The 17,830-nt window shown below is 42.7% G+C and overlaps 1 protein-coding gene across 1 annotated transcript; it reads left to right on the plus strand.

Moving 5' to 3' along the window:
* Nucleotides 1–10,352: 10,352 nt before the first annotated feature.
* LOC123189482 (RRP15-like protein) lies at nucleotides 10,353–15,989 on the plus strand. Its single transcript, XM_044601913.1, has 8 exons — nucleotides 10,353–11,005; nucleotides 11,104–11,205; nucleotides 11,301–11,382; nucleotides 11,492–11,511; nucleotides 12,081–12,135; nucleotides 13,112–13,179; nucleotides 15,401–15,493; nucleotides 15,582–15,989. The coding sequence occupies exons 1-8, from the start codon at nucleotides 10,553–10,555 to the stop codon at nucleotides 15,639–15,641; spliced, it is 933 nt and encodes a 310-aa protein (XP_044457848.1). The 5' UTR covers nucleotides 10,353–10,552; the 3' UTR covers nucleotides 15,642–15,989.
* Nucleotides 15,990–17,830: the final 1,841 nt, after the last annotated feature.

The following is a 17,830-nucleotide window of genomic DNA, read 5'->3' on the forward strand; positions in this document are numbered from 1 at the left end:
ACACTCTCCCCTCTCGTTGCTATGCACCACCATGATCTTGCATGTGCGTAGGAAAATATTTTGAAATTACTACGTTCCCCAACAGTGGCATCCGAGCCTAGTTTTATGCGTTGATGTTATGCACGAGTAGAACACAAGTGAGTTGTGGGCGATATAAGTCATACTGCTTACCAGCATGTCATACTTTTGTTCGGCGGTATTGTTGGATGAAGCGGCCCGGACCGATATTACGCGTACGCTTACGCGAGACTGGTTCTACCGACGTGCTTTGCACACAGGTGGCCGGCGGTTGTCAGTTTCTCCAACTTTAGTTGAACCGAGTGTGGCTATGCCCGGTCCTTGCGAAGGTTAAAACAGTACCAACTTGACAAACTATCATTGTGGTTTTGATGCGTAGGTAAAAACGGTTCTTGCTAAGCCTGTAGCGGCCACGTAAAACTTGCAACAACAAAGTAGAGGACGTCTAACTTGTTTTTGCAGGGCATGTTGTGATGTGATATGGCCAAGACATGATGCTAAATTTTATTGTATGAGATGATCATGTTTTGTAACCGAGTTATCGGCAACTGGCAGGAGCCATATGGTTGTCGCTTTATTGTATGCAATGCAATCGCGTTGTAATGCTTTACTTTATCACTAAGCGGTAGCGATAGTCGTGGAAGCATAAGATTGGCGAGACGACAACGATGCTACGATGGAGATCAATGTGTCGCGCCGGTGACGATGGTGATCATGACGGTACTTCGGAGATGGAGATCACAAGTACAAGATGATGATGGCCATATCATATCACTTATATTGATTGTATGTGATGTTTATCTTTTATGCATTTTATCTTGCTTTGATTGACGGTAGCATTATAAGATGATCCCTCGCTAAATTATCAAAGTATAAGTGTTCTCCCTGAGTATGCACCGTTGGGAAAGTTCTTCGTGCTGAGACACCACGTGATGATCGGGTGTGATAGGCTCTACGTTCAAATACAACGGGTGCAAAACAATTGCACACGCGGAATAATCAGGTTAAACTTGACGAGCCTAGCATATAACAGATATGGCCTCGGAACACGGAGACCGAAAGGTCGAGCGTGAATCATATAGTAGATATGATCAACATAGTGATGTTCACCATTGATACTACTCCATCTCACGTGATGATCGAGCATGGTTTAGTTGATATGGATCACATGATCACATAGAAGATTAGAGGGATGTCTGTCTAAGTGGGAGTTCTTAAGTAATATGATTAATTGAACTTTAATTCATGAACTTAGTCCTGGTAGTATTAGCATATCTATGTTGTAGATCAATAGCTCACGTTTAGCTCCCCTGTTTTATTTTTGATATGTTCCTAGAGAAAATTAAGTTGAAAGATGTTAGTAGCAATGATGCGGATTGGATCCGTGATCTGAGGATTATCCTCATTGCTGCATAGAAGAATTATGTCCTTAATGCACCGCTAGATGACAGGCCTATTGCAGGAGCAGATGCAGATGTTATGAACGTTTGGCTAGCTCAATATGATGACTACTTGATAGTTTAGTGCACCATGCTTAAATGGCTTAGAATCGGGGCTTCAAAGACGTTTTGAACGTCATGGACCATATGAGATGTTCCAGGAGTTGAAGTTAATATTTCAAGCAAATACCCGAGTTGAGAGATATGAAGTCTTCAACAAGTTCTATAGCTAAAAGATGGAGGAGAATAGCTCAAGCAGTGAGCATGTGCTCAGATTGTCTGGGTACTACAATCGCTTGAATCAAGTGGGAGTTAATCTTCCAGATAAGATAGTGATTGACAGAATTCTCTAGTCACCATCACCAAGTTAGTAGAACTTCATGATGAACTATGATATGCAAGGGATAACGGAAACGATTCCCAAGCTCTTCGTAATGCTGAAATCAACGAAGGTAGAAATCAAGAAAAATATCAAGTGTTGATGGTAGACAAGACCACTAGTTTCAAGAAAAGGGCAAAGGGAAGAAGGGGAACTTCAAGAAGAATGGCAAGCAAGTTGCTGCTCAAGTGAAGAAGCCCAAGTCTGGTCCTAAGCCTGAGACTAAGTGCTTCTAATGCAAAGGGACTGGTCACTGGAAGCGGAACTGCCCCAAGTATTTGGCGAATAAGAAGGATGACAAAGTGAACAAAGGTATATTTGATATATGGATTATTGATGTGTATTTTACTAGTGTTCGTAGCAACCCCCCGGTATTTGATACTGGTTCAGTTGCTAAGAGTAGTAACTCGAAACGGGAGTTGCAGAATGAACAGAGATTAGTTAAGGGTGAAGTGACGATGTGTGTTGGAAGGGGTTCCAAGATTGATATGATCATCATCGCACACTCTCTATACTTTCGGGATTAGTGTTGAACCTAAATAAGTGTTATTTGGTATTTGCATTGAGCATGAATATGATTTGATCATGTTTATTGCAATACGGTTATTCATTTAAGTAAGAGAATAAATTGTTGTTCTGTTTACATATATGGTTACACACCCAATGAAAATGGTTCGTTGGATCTCGATCGTAGTGATACACATATTCATAATATTGAAACCAAAAGATGCGAAGTTAATAATCATAGTGCAACTTATTTGTGGCACTGCCGTTTAGGTCATATTGGTGTAAAGCGCATGAAGAAACTCCATGCTGATGGACTTTTGGAACCACTTGATTATGAATCACTTGGTACTTGCGAACCGTACCTCATGGGTAAGATGACTAAAACGCCGTTCTTCGGTACTATTGAGAGAGCAACGGATTTGCTGGAAATCATACATACAGATGTAGGTGGTCCAATGAATGTTGAGGCTCGTGGCCGATATCGTTATTTTCTCACCTTCACAGATGATTTGAGCAGATATGAGTATATCTACTTGATGAAACACAAGTCTGAAACATTTGAAAAGTTCAAAGAATTTCAGAGTGAAGTGGAGAATCATCGTAACAAAATAAAAGTTTCTACGATATGATCGCAGAAGTAAAATATTTGAGTTACGAGTTTGGCCTTCAGTTAAAACAATGTGAAATAGTTTCACTACTCACGCCACCTGAAACACCATAGTGTAATGGTGCGTCCGAACGTCGTAACCGTGCTTTATTAGATATGGTGCGATCTATGACGTCTCTTACTGATTTACCGCTATCATTTTGAGGTTATGCATTAGAGACAGCTACATTCACGTTAAATAGGGCACCATCTAAATCCGTTGAGACGACACCGTATGAACTATGGTTTGGCAAGAAACCTAAGCTGTCGTTTCTTAAAGTTTGAGGTTGCAATGCTTATGTGAAAAAGTTTCAACCTGATAAGCTCAAACCCAAATCAGAGAAGTGCATCTTCATAGGATACCCAAAAGAAAATGTTGGATACACCTTCTATCACAGATCCGAAGGCAAGATATTTGTTGCTGAGAATGGATCCTTTCTAGAGAAAGAGTTTCTCTCGAAAGAAATGAGTGGGAGGAAAGTAGAACTTGATGAGGTAACTGTACCTTCTCCCTTATTGGAAAGTAGTTCATCACAGAAATCTATTCCTGTGACTACTACACCAATTAGTGAGGAAGCTAATGATGATGATCATGTAACTTCAGATCAAGTTACTACCGAACCTCGTAGGTAAACCAGAGTGATATCCGCACCAGAGTGAAACGGTAACCTGTTCTAGAGGTCATGTTACTTGACCATGAGGAGCCTACGAACTATGAGGAAGCGATGATGAGCCCAGATTCCGCGAAATGGCTTGAGGCCATGAAATCCGAGATGAGATCCATGTATAAGAACAAAGTATGGACTTTGATTGACTTGCCCATTGATCGGCGAGCCATTGATATTAAATGGATCTTCAAGAGGAAGACGGACGCTGATAGTAGTGTCACTATCTACAAAGCTAGAATTGTCGCAAAAAGGTTTTTGACAAGTTCAAGGTGTTGACTACGATGAGAGTTTCTCACTCGTATCTATGCTTAAGTCTGTCCGAATCATGTTAGCAATTGCCGCATTTTATGAAATCTGGCAAGTGGATAAACAAAACTGCATTCCTTAATGGATTTATTAAAGAAGTGTTGTATATGATGCAACCAGAAGGTTTTGTCAATCCTAAAGGTACTAACAAAATATGCAAGCTCCAGTGATCCATCTATGGACTGGTGCAAGCATCTCGGAGTTGGAATATACGCTTTGATAAGTTGACCAAAGCATATAGTTTTATACAGACTTGCGGTGAAGCCTGTATTTACAAGAAAGTGAGTGGGAGCATTACAGCATTTCTGATAAGTATATGTGAATGACATATTGTTGATCGGAGATAATGTAGAATTATTCTGCAAAGCATAAAGGAATGTTTGAAAGGAGTTTTTCAAAGAAAGACCTCGGTGAAGCTGCTTACATATTGAGCATCAAGATCTATAGAGATAGATCAAGATGCTTGATAAGTTTTTCAATGAGTACATACCTTGACAAAATTTTGAAGTAGTTCAAAATAGAACAGTCAAAAAGGAGTTCTTGCCCGTGTTACAAGGAGTGAAGTTGAGTAAGACTCAAAACCCGACCACGGCAGAAGATAGAGAGAGAATGAAAGTCATTCCCTATGCCTCAGCCATAGGTTCTATAAAGTATGCCATGTTGTGTACCAGACCTATTGTATACCCTACCTTGAGTTTGGCAAGGGAGTACAATAGTGATCTAGGAGTAGATCACTGGACATTGGTAAAAATTATCCTTAGTGGAATAAGGATATATTTCTCGATTATGGAGGTGACAAAAGGTTCGTCGTAAAGGGTTACGTCGATGCAAGTTTTGACACTGATCCAGATGACTCTCAGTCTCAATCTGGATACATATTGGAAGTGGGAGCAATTAGCTAGAGTAGCTTCGTGCAGAGCATTGTTGACATAGAAATTTGCAAAATACGTACGGATCTGAATGTGGCAGACCCGTTGACTAAAATTCTCTCACAAGCAAAACATGATCACACCTTAGTACTCTTTCGGTGTTAATCACATCGTGATGTGAACTAGATTATTGACTCTAGAAAACCCTTTGGGTGTTGTTCACATGTCGATATGAACTATGAGTGTTAATCACATGGTGATGTGAACTATTGGTATTAAATCACATGGCGATGTGAACTAGATTATTGACTCTAGTGCAAGTGGGAGACTGAAGGAAATATGCCCTAGAGGCAATAATAAAGTTATTATTTATTTCCTTATATCATGATAAATGTTTATTATTCATGCTAGAATTGTATTAAACGGAAACATAATACATGTATGAATACATAGACAAACAGAGTGTCACTAGTATGCCTCTACTTGACTAGCTCGTTGATCAAAGATGGTTATGTTTCCTAACCATAGACATGAGTTGTCATTTGATTAACAGGATCACATCATTAGGATAATGATGTGATTGACTTGACCCATTCCGTTAGCTTAGCACTTGATCGTTTAGTTTGTTGCTATTGCTTTCTTCATGACTTATACATGTTCCTATGACTATGAGATTATGCAACTCCCATTTACCGGAGGAACACTTTGTGTGCTACCAAACGTCACAACGTAACTGGGTGATTATAAAGGTGCTCTACAGGTGTCTCCGAAGGTACTTGTTGGGTTGGCGTATTTCGAGATTAGGATTTGTCACTCCGATTGTCGGAGAGGTATCTCTGGGCCCTCTCGGTAATGCACATCACATAAGCCTTGCAAGCATTGCAACTGATAAGTTAGTTGCGGGATGATGTATTACGGAACGAGTAAAGAGACTTGCCGGTAATGAGATTGAACTAGGTATTGAGATACCGACGATCAAATCTCGGGCAAGTAACATACCGATGACAAAGGGAACAACGTATGTTGTTATGCGGTCTGACCGATAAAAGATCTTCGTAGAATATGTAGGAGCCAATATGAGCATCCAGGTTCCGCTATTGGTTATTGACCGGAGACATGTCTCGGTCATGTCTACATTGTTCTTGAACCGGTAGGGTCCGCATGCTTAATGTTACGATGACAGTTTCATTATGAGTTTATATATTTTGATGTACCGAAGGTTGTTCGGAGTCCCGGATGTGATCACGGACATAACGAGGAGTCTTGAAATAGTCGAGACATAAAGATTGATATATTGGACGACTATATTCGGACACAGGAATGGTTCCGGGAGTTATCGGATATAAAACGGAGTACCAGGGGTTACCGGAACCCCCCCGGGGGTTAATGGGCCTCATGGGCCCAAAGTGGAGCAGAGGAGGGGCGGCCAGGGCAGGCTGCACGCCCCCTCCCCCTCTAGTCCGAATTGGACAAGGAGGGAGGGGCGTTGCCCCCCCTTTCCTTTCTCTCCTCTCTCCCTTCCTTCCCCCCTCTCCTAGTTGGACAAGGAAAGGAGGGAGTCCTACTCCCGGTAGGAGTAGGACTCCTCCCTGGCGCACCTCCTCCTGGCCGGCCGCCCCTCCCCCTTGCTCCTTTATATACGAGGACAGGGGGGCACCTCTAGACACAACAATTGATCCTTGAGATCTATTAGCCGCGTGCGGTGCCCTCCTCCACCATAATCCTCGATAATATTGTAGCGGTGCTTAGGCGAAGCCCTGCGACGGTAGAACATCAAGATCGTCACCACGCCGTCGTGCTGACGAAACTCTTCCCCGACATTCTGCTGGATCGGAGTCCGGGGATCGTCATCGAGCTGAACGTGTGCTAGAACTCGGAGGTGCCATAGTTTCGGTACTTGATCGGTCGGGCCGTGGAGATGTACGACTACATCAACCGCGTTGTGCTAATGCTTCCGCTTCCGGTCTACGAAGGTACGTAGACAACACTCTCCCCTCTCTCGTTGCTATGCATCACCATGATCTTGCGTGTGCGTAGGAAAATATTTTGAAATTACTACATTCCCCAACAAGTCGAACGGATTCTCACAAACGCGACATTACCGGATTACCGAGAAGAAGTACACCGGAAAGAAAGCAAACAATATACTAAACAACCACCACATAGACATGGCATGATGCACAAGAAATTATGATGCATGTCCGGTTTATTGAAGCATGGCATGGCAAAGTGCACAAACAACCCTACAAATTAAGTGGAGCTCAATATGCAACTCCGTTGCATATTGACGAAACACCACGTGACTTATTTAGTTCGATCTTGTTTATGTACCCAATAATATTAAATGTTGTTAAACATGGCAAGAGGGTGAAGCAAATGAAAACTACCTATCTAGGCAAGTTTAAATGAGGCCGGAACAACAAGCAACAAGTCCGGAAAATCCTCATATGCATATATTAAGTTTGATACTGTTCTGCCCTAAACCATATTTTATAGTTGTTAAACATGCAAAGGCATTTTTCCACGCCATTTACATATAAAGTTTATTTAAAACCAAGCTACGGTTATTAAGTTATGAATTAAAGCATTTTAACATGACATAGGGGCAAAATTAAACAAACAGCACTTTTAAACATTTCAAACATGCATGAAAGTTGGATATAATTAACCTACACATAATTCTAAGCATTTTTCATATATAAATCATTTTAATCCGATGCACCAATTGAGAGTTATTATATGCATGTTGTTTAGGGGGTTTCCTGCAAAACTGTTGTCTCTGGAATAATAGACAAATCGCCAGTCAATAAAAAAACACTACGGGGCCAAAACTGGGGCGGACTGGGCCACACCATGGGCCAAGCCCAGTCAGTGGAGGAGCTGGTAGGCCGCCAGCTGGGCCGAGGCGAGGCCGGCCCAGGCGCGCGCGGATCTGGCGGTCGAGCAGGTCAGCGAGGCAGGGCTGGTCAACGCGAGTGGGCGAGGCGCTCGTCCTTTGTTCAGGGAGGCTGGGCGCTGACTCGCTGCTCCTCCCGCAGCGAGACGAAGCAGGGGCACGGTGCTTGGCGAAACGGGGCAGCAGCGGCGGATGGAGCTTCACGGGCAGGCGAGGTGGAGGCTGCCGGGAGCGGAGCAGAACGGCGCGGCGCGGGACTTGCCGCAGCAGGATCGACCGGAGGCGGAACTTGGCGCATCAGGGCTTCACGGGAGGAGTTGCTTGAATTTCTCCCATGGCGGGCATCGACGGCGCCGAACAACAATGGCGAAGAAAAGCTTCGAGAGGAGCTTGACGATGGCGGGGTCCTCTCCTCTGGATCGAGCTAAACAAGGGCGTGCGGACGAGGGGCACGGCCTTGATCCCATCCGGATCGAGCAGAAGGACTGCAGGCGGCGCGGATCTGGGCGAGGACGGCGGCTCCGGTCATAGACGGAGATGAGGCAGACGGTTCTTGCGGTTGACGGTGCTGTACTCCATCGGGCGGCCATGGATGGGACCTGCGAAGCCCCATGGCTGCGGGGTGAGGGAGAGGAACAAGGGGGAATTGAAAGAAAAACGAGGAAGGGAGAGGAACGAGGTCACCGACGGCGAGGTTCTCTGGTGGCTTCAAATCGAAGAGCTCGGGCTCGAGCTCTGGTTGGTGGGAGGAGGAATGGGAGGATCCCGATGTGGATTCGGTGGAGTGTGGCGGCGGCTGAGGGAGGACAAAAGACCTAGATTTTAGGGTTGCTGCCTAGGGGATTGGTCTATATATAGTAAGTGGATTTTTGGATAGGGGCATTTGGTCCCTCCGATCTTAATCGGACGGACGGGAAAAATAGGTTAGGTAGCCCAAATAGAAAAACGGAGACGTTTTGTAGATGTCCGGGGATGTTTTGAGTCCAACGGTGACAACTGTTCGGGTCGGGTTCGGGACAACTTCCGGACGCGCGCGAGGGGTTCGATGCACTGCGGAGAGAGGGTTTTCGGACCGTGCGATCGCATCGGACGGCTCCGGACGCGAAGAGGGGTAGGAGGATGGACTAGGTGGGCTGTGGCGAGACTGCGAGGGGAGAAGAGAGAGAGGGCCCGGCATCTGTTTCCGGAGACCGAAAACGTCCGACGTTTTGACCGACTATATTGTCGCTATAGTTAACCGTTGGGGCGTCAAACGGATTCCAAATGCGATGAAACTTGACAGGCGGTCTATCTACACTATAATAAGACCACACGCCAACTTTCAACCCATTCCGAGAACATTTTCGGCCACTTATAAAATAATATTTCGGACATGCCGCGGGCTCGTGCAAGCGTGGTTGGACTCAGAACGGACAACAGAAGGAACGGGGAGGCCGGGACGGATGCAAGTTTTGAAAACATGATGATGCAAATGCACATGATGACATGACAAGATGCAACACGCAAGCGAATGACAATGCAATAACAACGAATAACTGGAAGACACCTGGCGCAACGGGCTCGGTCTCGGGGCGTTACAGCTGGCCCATTAAACATAGCCGAGTGGGATGCTGCTTCGTTCGCTCGTTTATTCCTATTTTTGTTCTTTTATAATTTAACTTATATTATGAAATATCCTAGATTGTAATTATTTATATTTAAAATGTTTATGCAGTGCTAAAACAATCTTCACAGAATTTTTAATATGTTAATGGCATTAATAAATTATACATAAAAAAGTTCACATGTTTCAGGAAAATGTTTGTGACATTAAAAAAATGTTTATTCAATGTTAGAAACATATTGATGCAACTTTTAAAAATTTAATGGCATTAAAATTATGTACATAAAAAATGTCCAAGCTTTTCGTAGAAATGTTGGTGACATTTTCAAAAGAAGTTTATACAATGTAAAAAAATTTCACTTAACTAAAAAATGTTGCATAAAATTCACAAAAATATAAGTCACATTTAGAAAATTGTAACAAAATTTTAAGTTTTGGTGATATTTAAAATAATATTTATACTATGCGACAAGAATGTTGACCTAGTTAAATAAATTATCTTTTATCATTTGAAAAAACATTTCAACATCTACTTAAATGTTTTAACACATATTTTTAAAATTTCAAAAACATGTATCTAAAAATGTACATAAGGCATTTAAAAAGTGTTTGACATGTATAAAAAAAGGGTGTGTCTAGGGCACATCTAGATGGGCTCTAGTTATTGCACATCTAAGTGAGTGAATCAGGCATAAAGAGAAAAAGAAAAAAGAGAAAAAAATATTCACACGAATCTCAGTGTAAGATCAATGACATATGACTTAGATGTGCAATATTTATGGCACATCTAGATGTGCTTTAGCAAAACTGATAAAAAAATTCCACGTGATGCGTTGAAGAATAATAATAATAGGGAAACCCATAAAAACCAATGCAGAAACACATAAAACAGGAGAAAAGCCGGTGGAAGAGATACATAAACCACTACGGCCCATAACAACTGCTACTCCACAGGATAAAAACCGAGGACTACCAGCGGCACATTTCCTTTGCTTTTAGCCCAGCCCAGGGCAACACCGTACTTCTCCATCCGGCCTTACCGCACCTAAACCCTAAATCCTAAATCCCCGTTCCCCAATTCCCCATTGCGCGAGCCCGCCACCGCCGTGCCCTCACCAAGTTCGCCACCGCCGCACGCTAAGCTAGCCGTCGTCACTGACCTGCGAAGTAAGAGGAGGCCGCCGCCGAGAGGCAAAACCTACAGCCTAACGGGCTCCGTCCATGGCGGACTCCCCCGCGCAACCCGCACCGGCCGCCGCCGCCGCCGCCGCCGCCGGGAACCCCCACAAGCGCAAGAACAAGGGGAAGGGCAACCCCAACAAGAAGAACAAGAAGCTGAAGGGCCCCGACGACGCCACCCGCCGCCGCCGCAAGCCGAGCGCCAAGTTCCTCAAGCTGCTCGAGAAGCGCGCCCGCGACTACAACTCCGACGACGACGACGATGCCGAAGCCCGACCACGAAGGTCGCAGCCACGGCCGCCGCCGAAGCAACGTGATGCTGCTCCCAATGGCGACGACGACCTCAAAGAGGCCCCCTCGTCCGAGGAGGAGGCCTCCAGCTCCAGCGGGGAATCCGACGGGGAAAGGGCGGTCACCATGTTCCAGGAAGGCTGCAGGGCTTTCCAGGCCGCCTTCACCAAGATCATGGAGAAGAAGCTCGCCGACAACCCATTGGTTGGTTATACTCCGCTAGTTCTCAACGTTTTTACATTTCTGTCATGATGATGCATAACATAAAAGGGGGGGCTAACACCTTTTCTTCTTGTTGCTAGGGTCCGATTCTGTCAGCGGACAAGAAATTGGTCGCCGCCAAGTTGGCCGAGGAGGCGGACGAGCACAAGTCCAAGGGAGAGGCCCGCAAGGAGAAGCGCATTGTATGCTACACCTCATACGCTTGCTCGCTAATTCACCTTGCACTTAGAATGCGTTTGTGTTCAGGGCATGACCTCTTGTTTCGTGGCAAATGTAGGCTGCGCAGAAGGGTCATAAAATACCCGAGAATGCTATTGACAACAAAGAAAAGATGCTTATCAAGGTTGCAACCCAAGGAGGTAATGTTCTGTTTTCTACTATGTCATTTTGCTTCCGTCTAATATCAAACTTCTCTAAACTCACCGCTTGTTCTCCAACATCTTTTCATGTACTCTATTGATGATGCAGTTGTCAGGTTGTTCAATGAGGTAAGCACACTTGTCTTTTCTTAACTGCTAGACATATATGTTGCTCTGTTTGTTGTGTATATAATTACTCATTCTAGGGATCTTCCATGGATTCTCATCCTAAGGTGAATTTGTGGTTCTAATTTTTTTGGGGCGTTCAGCAAAATATGCTATGCAACGCCAGTTATCCTAAGACTTGGATGGGGCTCCGTGATACCTTTCACATCGCTTTCTAATGAACAACATAGGGCAACTCTCTCTCATACATATCACACTCGGTTCAGTTGCCTGTATATATTCGAGAAAGAGATTTGCTTAGTTCAAGCTGCAATTAGTTCCACACTTAGTTACTTACCTACTATGCGCTTATTTGATTCAAACGAATTTCATTACGGTTTTGGAGGATTTGAATCCTTAGGAGTTCTTCTGGTGTAGGTTACTTGATTAACTTCATTGGAATCCTTAAGAATTGGAACCTATTGGAACGTTTAGGTTCTTTCCTAAATATGGCCCTGCACTCTATTTTGTATATACTTTGGAAAACCTCGTGTTAGCTAATTAGTAGGTCTTAAAATTTGTTTTTTTTTCAGGTGAGCAAGCGACAGACTAGGAAAGGTTTGAATCCATCAAGTAAAGATGTCAAATGTATGACCTTTTCCTTTTCAATGCTATTGACTTCCTCCAATATTTTAAAATTCATCTGATTCTGCCTACTTTTTTGGACTTCTAATTTGTGGATGGTCAAACTTTGTATTATCATTATCTATTAATTATCTTGAAAAGAAAAGCTTTAGTGGGCATGGGACAACTCAAATAATTTGTTGACAGGATGATCGAACATGTTTCCTATTAGACAGGATAGTAGTCTGAAATACAATTTGCTGTATGAAATGCCAGTTAGTCACCACTATTACAATCTGGTTATCTTTATCCATTTTTGTTTGAAACAGATCAGCCTTATGCAAAACATGTTAACTGCCTCTTCTTTCCTTTCCGCTTTCAATCTGTATCCAAGAATGAAATATCAGCATGCATCCATGACCCCATGTCATCACAATATGACATATAACTTGGCGATCCGGGTGTTGTTATTTCTGAAATCTTGTAAGAATGGTTGTTGTTTAATCAAGCTTGAAAAGAATTATGTGAAATCTTCTTTTCAAACATCTCAATTGCAGAGTGAAACTTGTGGAAAACAGATCTGGACTCATAGTTTATCAAGCCTTTAACTAATTAGGTGCAATCTGGAGCTTCAAAGCTCAGCTTGATGTTAGTTAGTGTTGCAATGGACATGATACATGTCTGCTTTCTACTCTATAAACATCACCATTTCATGGGCCACTGAATGACCAAGTGTTGGGAGAGGCATATAACTGCTTACATTTTTAGAGGGTTTGAATTTGCAGATAACCTTGAAAATCAATTATAACTGAAAACAGCTGGAGATGTCACATGCTATATTTCTTTTGATGCTAGCACACCATCATATTGACGCATGATTGTGCACATGATGCCTATCTTCTGTGTTTAGTTTTGATGCTCACAACCATTTCTATACTTTTTTTTTTGAACTGTGAATGATATCCAAATGGGCTGATTGGTTTCCTGTTCGTCCTTGTAGCTTTGGCAAAACACTCTGTACCATCTAACGAAGGACAACAAGGCCAGGGATCTTCCAAGTTCTCAAAGGTAGTTACACCTACTTCTTTCTTTTGAAGTGATTGTTTGGATAACTAGTATTTGGAGGAAGTGTTAGCATAACCAGTTTTGATAGGATTTTTTAGGAAAACCAGTTTTAGGTTGTTGTTTTGTTGAAGCTGATTTATAGGATGTCGTTTGGACTTGAAAACTTCAAATTTGGATGAGAGTATTAAATAGTTTTTCCTTTGTCCCTGAACTCTCTCTCCCTTGACGGACACACATGTAATCATCGACTCTGTGCAACAGCTTTGGCCGAGCATGATGATGCTATTGAAGAAATACTGCATTACCTTTCTGATTGTGAGGCCGCTGCGATAAGCAGCTGCATCCTGCTTATCTCGCTGAGATCGAAATCACAGCTTTGGCCGAGCAAGATGTCTTCTCCATCCTCCTGAGAGCAGCACCATGTGAACTGTAGGAAGTAGCATCAGCGTTGCTGGTGGCAGCAACATCCAGCAAGGGACTCCCTGGAGCTATTGTCACGTCGTCCGCATGCTCTGTGGTAGGAAGATTCGATCTCCTCAAGCAGTAGCTTGCTCTTATACATCCTCCACGGACAGCCAAAACAGCAGATTCACATAGAAACTGTAGTTACTGAACGAGGACCATGGGAGTGGCGTCGGCGGCTCTGGGTGAGGGTCGGCAGTGGCATAGCCACGTAAGGCTGAGGCGTCGCTGGTGACAATGGGCGAGGGCCGGTAGTGGCGTAGGGCGGAAGCAACGGCGATGACCATGGGCGAGGGCCAGCAGTGGCGTGGGGCGTAAGCGACGGCGACGATGGCCGAGGGCCGATAGTGGTGGAGGGGGGAAACGTCGGTGGCGACGATGAGTAATCGTTGCAAAAATGATGACTGGCAAGAGGTGGCACAATCCTTCATGGCGGCGGCATTAATGTCACGGAAGAAACTATCTGAGACTGGCTTTTGTTGCTTCATGAGAGAATGCATTTTTGTAAAAACGATAGTCGATTTTCCATAAACGCAAAATTATGAGTTTAGACAAAATAAGTTCTAGTAATCCACAGATGGACTATGATATGCAAACAGAGTTTGCGCTAACCTCTGTGGGTTAAACCCTGTCAACAGAAGTCTCTTCAACACAGCAACATAAGTCAAAATATGCTGCTAGGAGCAGGTTATCTTATCGTAGCAGCATTTCAGGATAAGATACAGGTCAGGTAGAGCTCTCTTAATAAGGAAGTGAATGCATCTAGACAGGTAGTAGCAAATTCAGGGTTTGCTTGTACTAGCAGCCATAGTCGGTTTAAACTTCAGGAACCGACCCTCCATTGTACTATAAATACAGCCCAACTGCTGGCAATAGAAATCAGTTTTCCATTCACCAATCAAGAGTCTCCCCTGTGCTAGTCCACAATTTTTTTGCTAGCTTGCTCATAGTGTCCCCCGAGTACTCGCAGTTTGGCTCTGAGCACTCAGTTCGGGCTAACAACCTCGGGGTGAAATCAGTTTTACTTAAACGGATTCTGTCAGAACATGCTATCCAAACAACCCCTAAAAGTCTGTCCCTTCAGTTTAGGGGCTTATGTATTACTCCCTCCGTCTCATAATATAAGAACGTTTTTGACACTACACTAGTGTCAAAAACGTTCTTATATTATGGGACGGAGGGAGTAGGTGTTAATGTTGTGTTGTCTGATTAAATTTGTGGACAATGGAAGTCATCGTTGCTAGTGTATCAAGCAGTCACACTAAATTTCAAACAAGACTTGATTTTGAAACTAGTTATTTGGTGTACAAAGAAAATGATACTATGCATGGTTGAAACATGTAAGCTAATAGCTGGAAAAATTACCACAGTGCAACTTGACATTAGACATTAAAGCAAAGCCCGTTGCGTCCCCATTCTCTTTTGCATATGAACGTGACCGTGGTGGCATAGTGGAGTTTGAACACTGTCTAATTTATTGAGGCTAGCAATTTTGAAAAAGATATATGAGTAGTTGGGGGATAAATACCAGTATACCTACCATAATCATCGGGTGAACAGGGGATCCTAACAGTATAGTAAAATAAAGCTGGATCATTGGTTTATCCAATTAAGCTGCTAGTTCGCTGGTTGGAGTAATTAAGTAGCTGAACTGCAGGTTTCTAAGTATTTTGCAACATATTTTTACTACAGTGTTGCATATATAACTGAACTTTAATTGTGGATTTCTGTGCATGTAACTCATAATTGATCTACTTATTAGAATATTGGCAAAGGTGAAGATGAGCCAGGGTGGGCCCCTCTACGTGACACATACATGCTTGGTTCCAAATTGAAGGACTGGGATAAAGCACAGGTAAAAATCATCTGGATATAGCATTATTTGTGCGAGTACAACAACACATGCACCTGTATAATTAACTAATGTTTTGTTTACTCGGCAGGATTCTGATGTGGCTAAACCGAGCGAGGTCCCTTTGGACAACTTTTCTGATGATGAATAGGCAACGAAATCTATTGCCCGGTTGGCTGGGGGGCTACATTTTGAAGGGGGGAATGGAGGGCGGTTGATGCTTTTGGATGCATCCAAGAGCGCAAGATTTTGGAGAAGGGAAGAATGGCGTCTCTGATGTGGTTCTGGTTTACTAGGTTTCATTGCGTGCATCCAAGAGCGCAATATTTCTCCATGCAAACGTTGTAGTTTTTAGTCTCTTCATCCTTGTATCACAACAAAGTTCTTGCAGAACTGTTGTCACAGCTTAATGAGTATAATTGTTTTGCCCAGAATTCTTTGTAGTGCATCAAGACAAACCTGATATTTTGGTGCTGCAATGATTTGTTGGTCAAATTCCTACTAGTTTGCCCGAAGAGGTTTATCTGGCATACAGACAATTTTAGTTGGAATAGATATATGACTTTTGATTTCACAATATATAACTCAGGATTAACAAAAATGGAGACCAGCTAGCCACTGCATGCTTTGCTAAGCTGCACATATACACAAACGACTAACTATGGCGCCAATCCTTATTGCCTGAAAAATGCAACTGAAAAATGCACCAGTAGTCCAGGAAGCAGTGGTAACACTTAGTTTTCTTTTGATTTGAGAACCTCTATCACCCATCATAAAGTGTACCAGGAAGCAGCAACAGCCGCCAATATTGTGCATGTTGTAATTCTGGCGATTCATTGAAACTTCCTGATGCCTTCTATGCCTATATGGATATCAAATTCATATCTCCAGTAAGTAGGTACACAACATATAACCCACAAAAATAAGAAAGCTGTTAACACAAATAAGAATGAGCTATGTATCCTCTGCATAGAAAAGCCTGATCCTATATAAAATACTTGGGCGGTTGACATTGACATAAAGTTATTCGTCCTCTAGTGGGTCAATGCCTAATAATCTCTTTGTTGTGACTTTGTCCTTGGGTAGCTCACCAGAAACTTTATCGAACATTAATTTTAGTCTAGTATGAAGTTACTCATTTCATATTGCTTACTATGGTGTGTACAGTGAGGAAAGCGAAGTACCGATTTGCAAGGTTAGTTTTCTCCTTTATTTCTCCTCGACCTATCTCTGTTGGATGGACTTACGCCCCTACATATTTAATTTCTTCACCTGTACAAAAACTAGCAAGATCCACTCCATTGGTAATTCCACCAATAAGACCCTATCAAAATACCCCGTTAGTTCGGTTGGGTAGGTCAAGATGCTATAAGAAGTTTACCAACCATTCATACAAGCAGTAAATTCTCTTGAAAAGTAATTTCAGAATACATAGTATTTTAGGGTTTATACATATACAACATGCAAGCTTGCAACATCGCAAAAAATAACTTGCAACATAAAGACACAATTTGTAACGTACGCCCATGATCATCACAACATGCCAACATGTCGTCCATGTGTTTGCAACAAAACATATGAGCTTCCTACATGTCAAAAAAATGTATGCAACTTAAAAAAAAAACTTCAACCTGCACTGGGAACACCGACCTCAATGTCTCAGGCTCATGGGAGCCTGTTCGGAGCCGGATTGAGCAACCCCTAAACCATCTTCCTCCGCGCGCGCACACACACACATGGTCACGGGGTCACATGGTTGGCCCACATGGCGGTCGACGATAACTGTGTTGGAATATTCCTTAGAGACAGTAATAAAAGTTATTGTTCAGTTTCATGCGTATTTAATGTTTATGTTCTATCTTACAACTGTTATGGTTCTTAAGTATGCAATAACCATGAAGCTCAGAGGAAAACTCATATGCACGTGTAGAATAATAAACGGTAAATACATTCCTAGTCTCAACTCTTAGATTAGTTTAATTGTTGCATGATGGTTCTATTTTCGTGATCATGGCCATAAGTTAAGTGTTTGACCATTGATCGTTGACTTTTACAGAGAACTTCGTGGAATTTTAAAAAATCCATGTATTCGAAAAATGTTCACAAGGTTAATTTTTTTCATGGATTTTAGAAATATCATGCATTAAAAAATACAAATTTGAAAAATCTTCGCAAATTTTAAGTTTTTATGATTTTTTAAAAATTCACGGATTCAAAAAGGTTTTGAATTTGTTTAAGAAAATAATATAAAATAAAACTGAACGTCACTCATCCTGGAAAAACCGCCCGAAAAAATAAATCGGAGAAGGTTCCCAAAACCAATGAGAAGAAAAACTACAT

The sequence above is a fragment of the Triticum aestivum genome, chromosome 1A, assembly GCF_018294505.1.
Source record: "Triticum aestivum cultivar Chinese Spring chromosome 1A, IWGSC CS RefSeq v2.1, whole genome shotgun sequence".
NCBI classification, from domain to species: Eukaryota; Viridiplantae; Streptophyta; class Magnoliopsida; order Poales; family Poaceae; genus Triticum; species Triticum aestivum.

Excerpts from the sequence above, each read along its gene's own strand:
- LOC123189482 (XM_044601913.1), top strand. The coding sequence starts at position 10,553 with ATGGCGGACTCCCCCGCGCAACCCGCACCGGCCGCCGCCGCCGCCGCC. Across the intron at positions 11,206-11,300 it reads CCCGCAAGGAGAAGCGCATT|GCTGCGCAGAAGGGTCATAA; the intron begins GTATGCTACACC and ends TGGCAAATGTAG. Across the intron at positions 11,383-11,491 it reads CAAGGTTGCAACCCAAGGAG|TTGTCAGGTTGTTCAATGAG; the intron begins GTAATGTTCTGT and ends TTGATGATGCAG.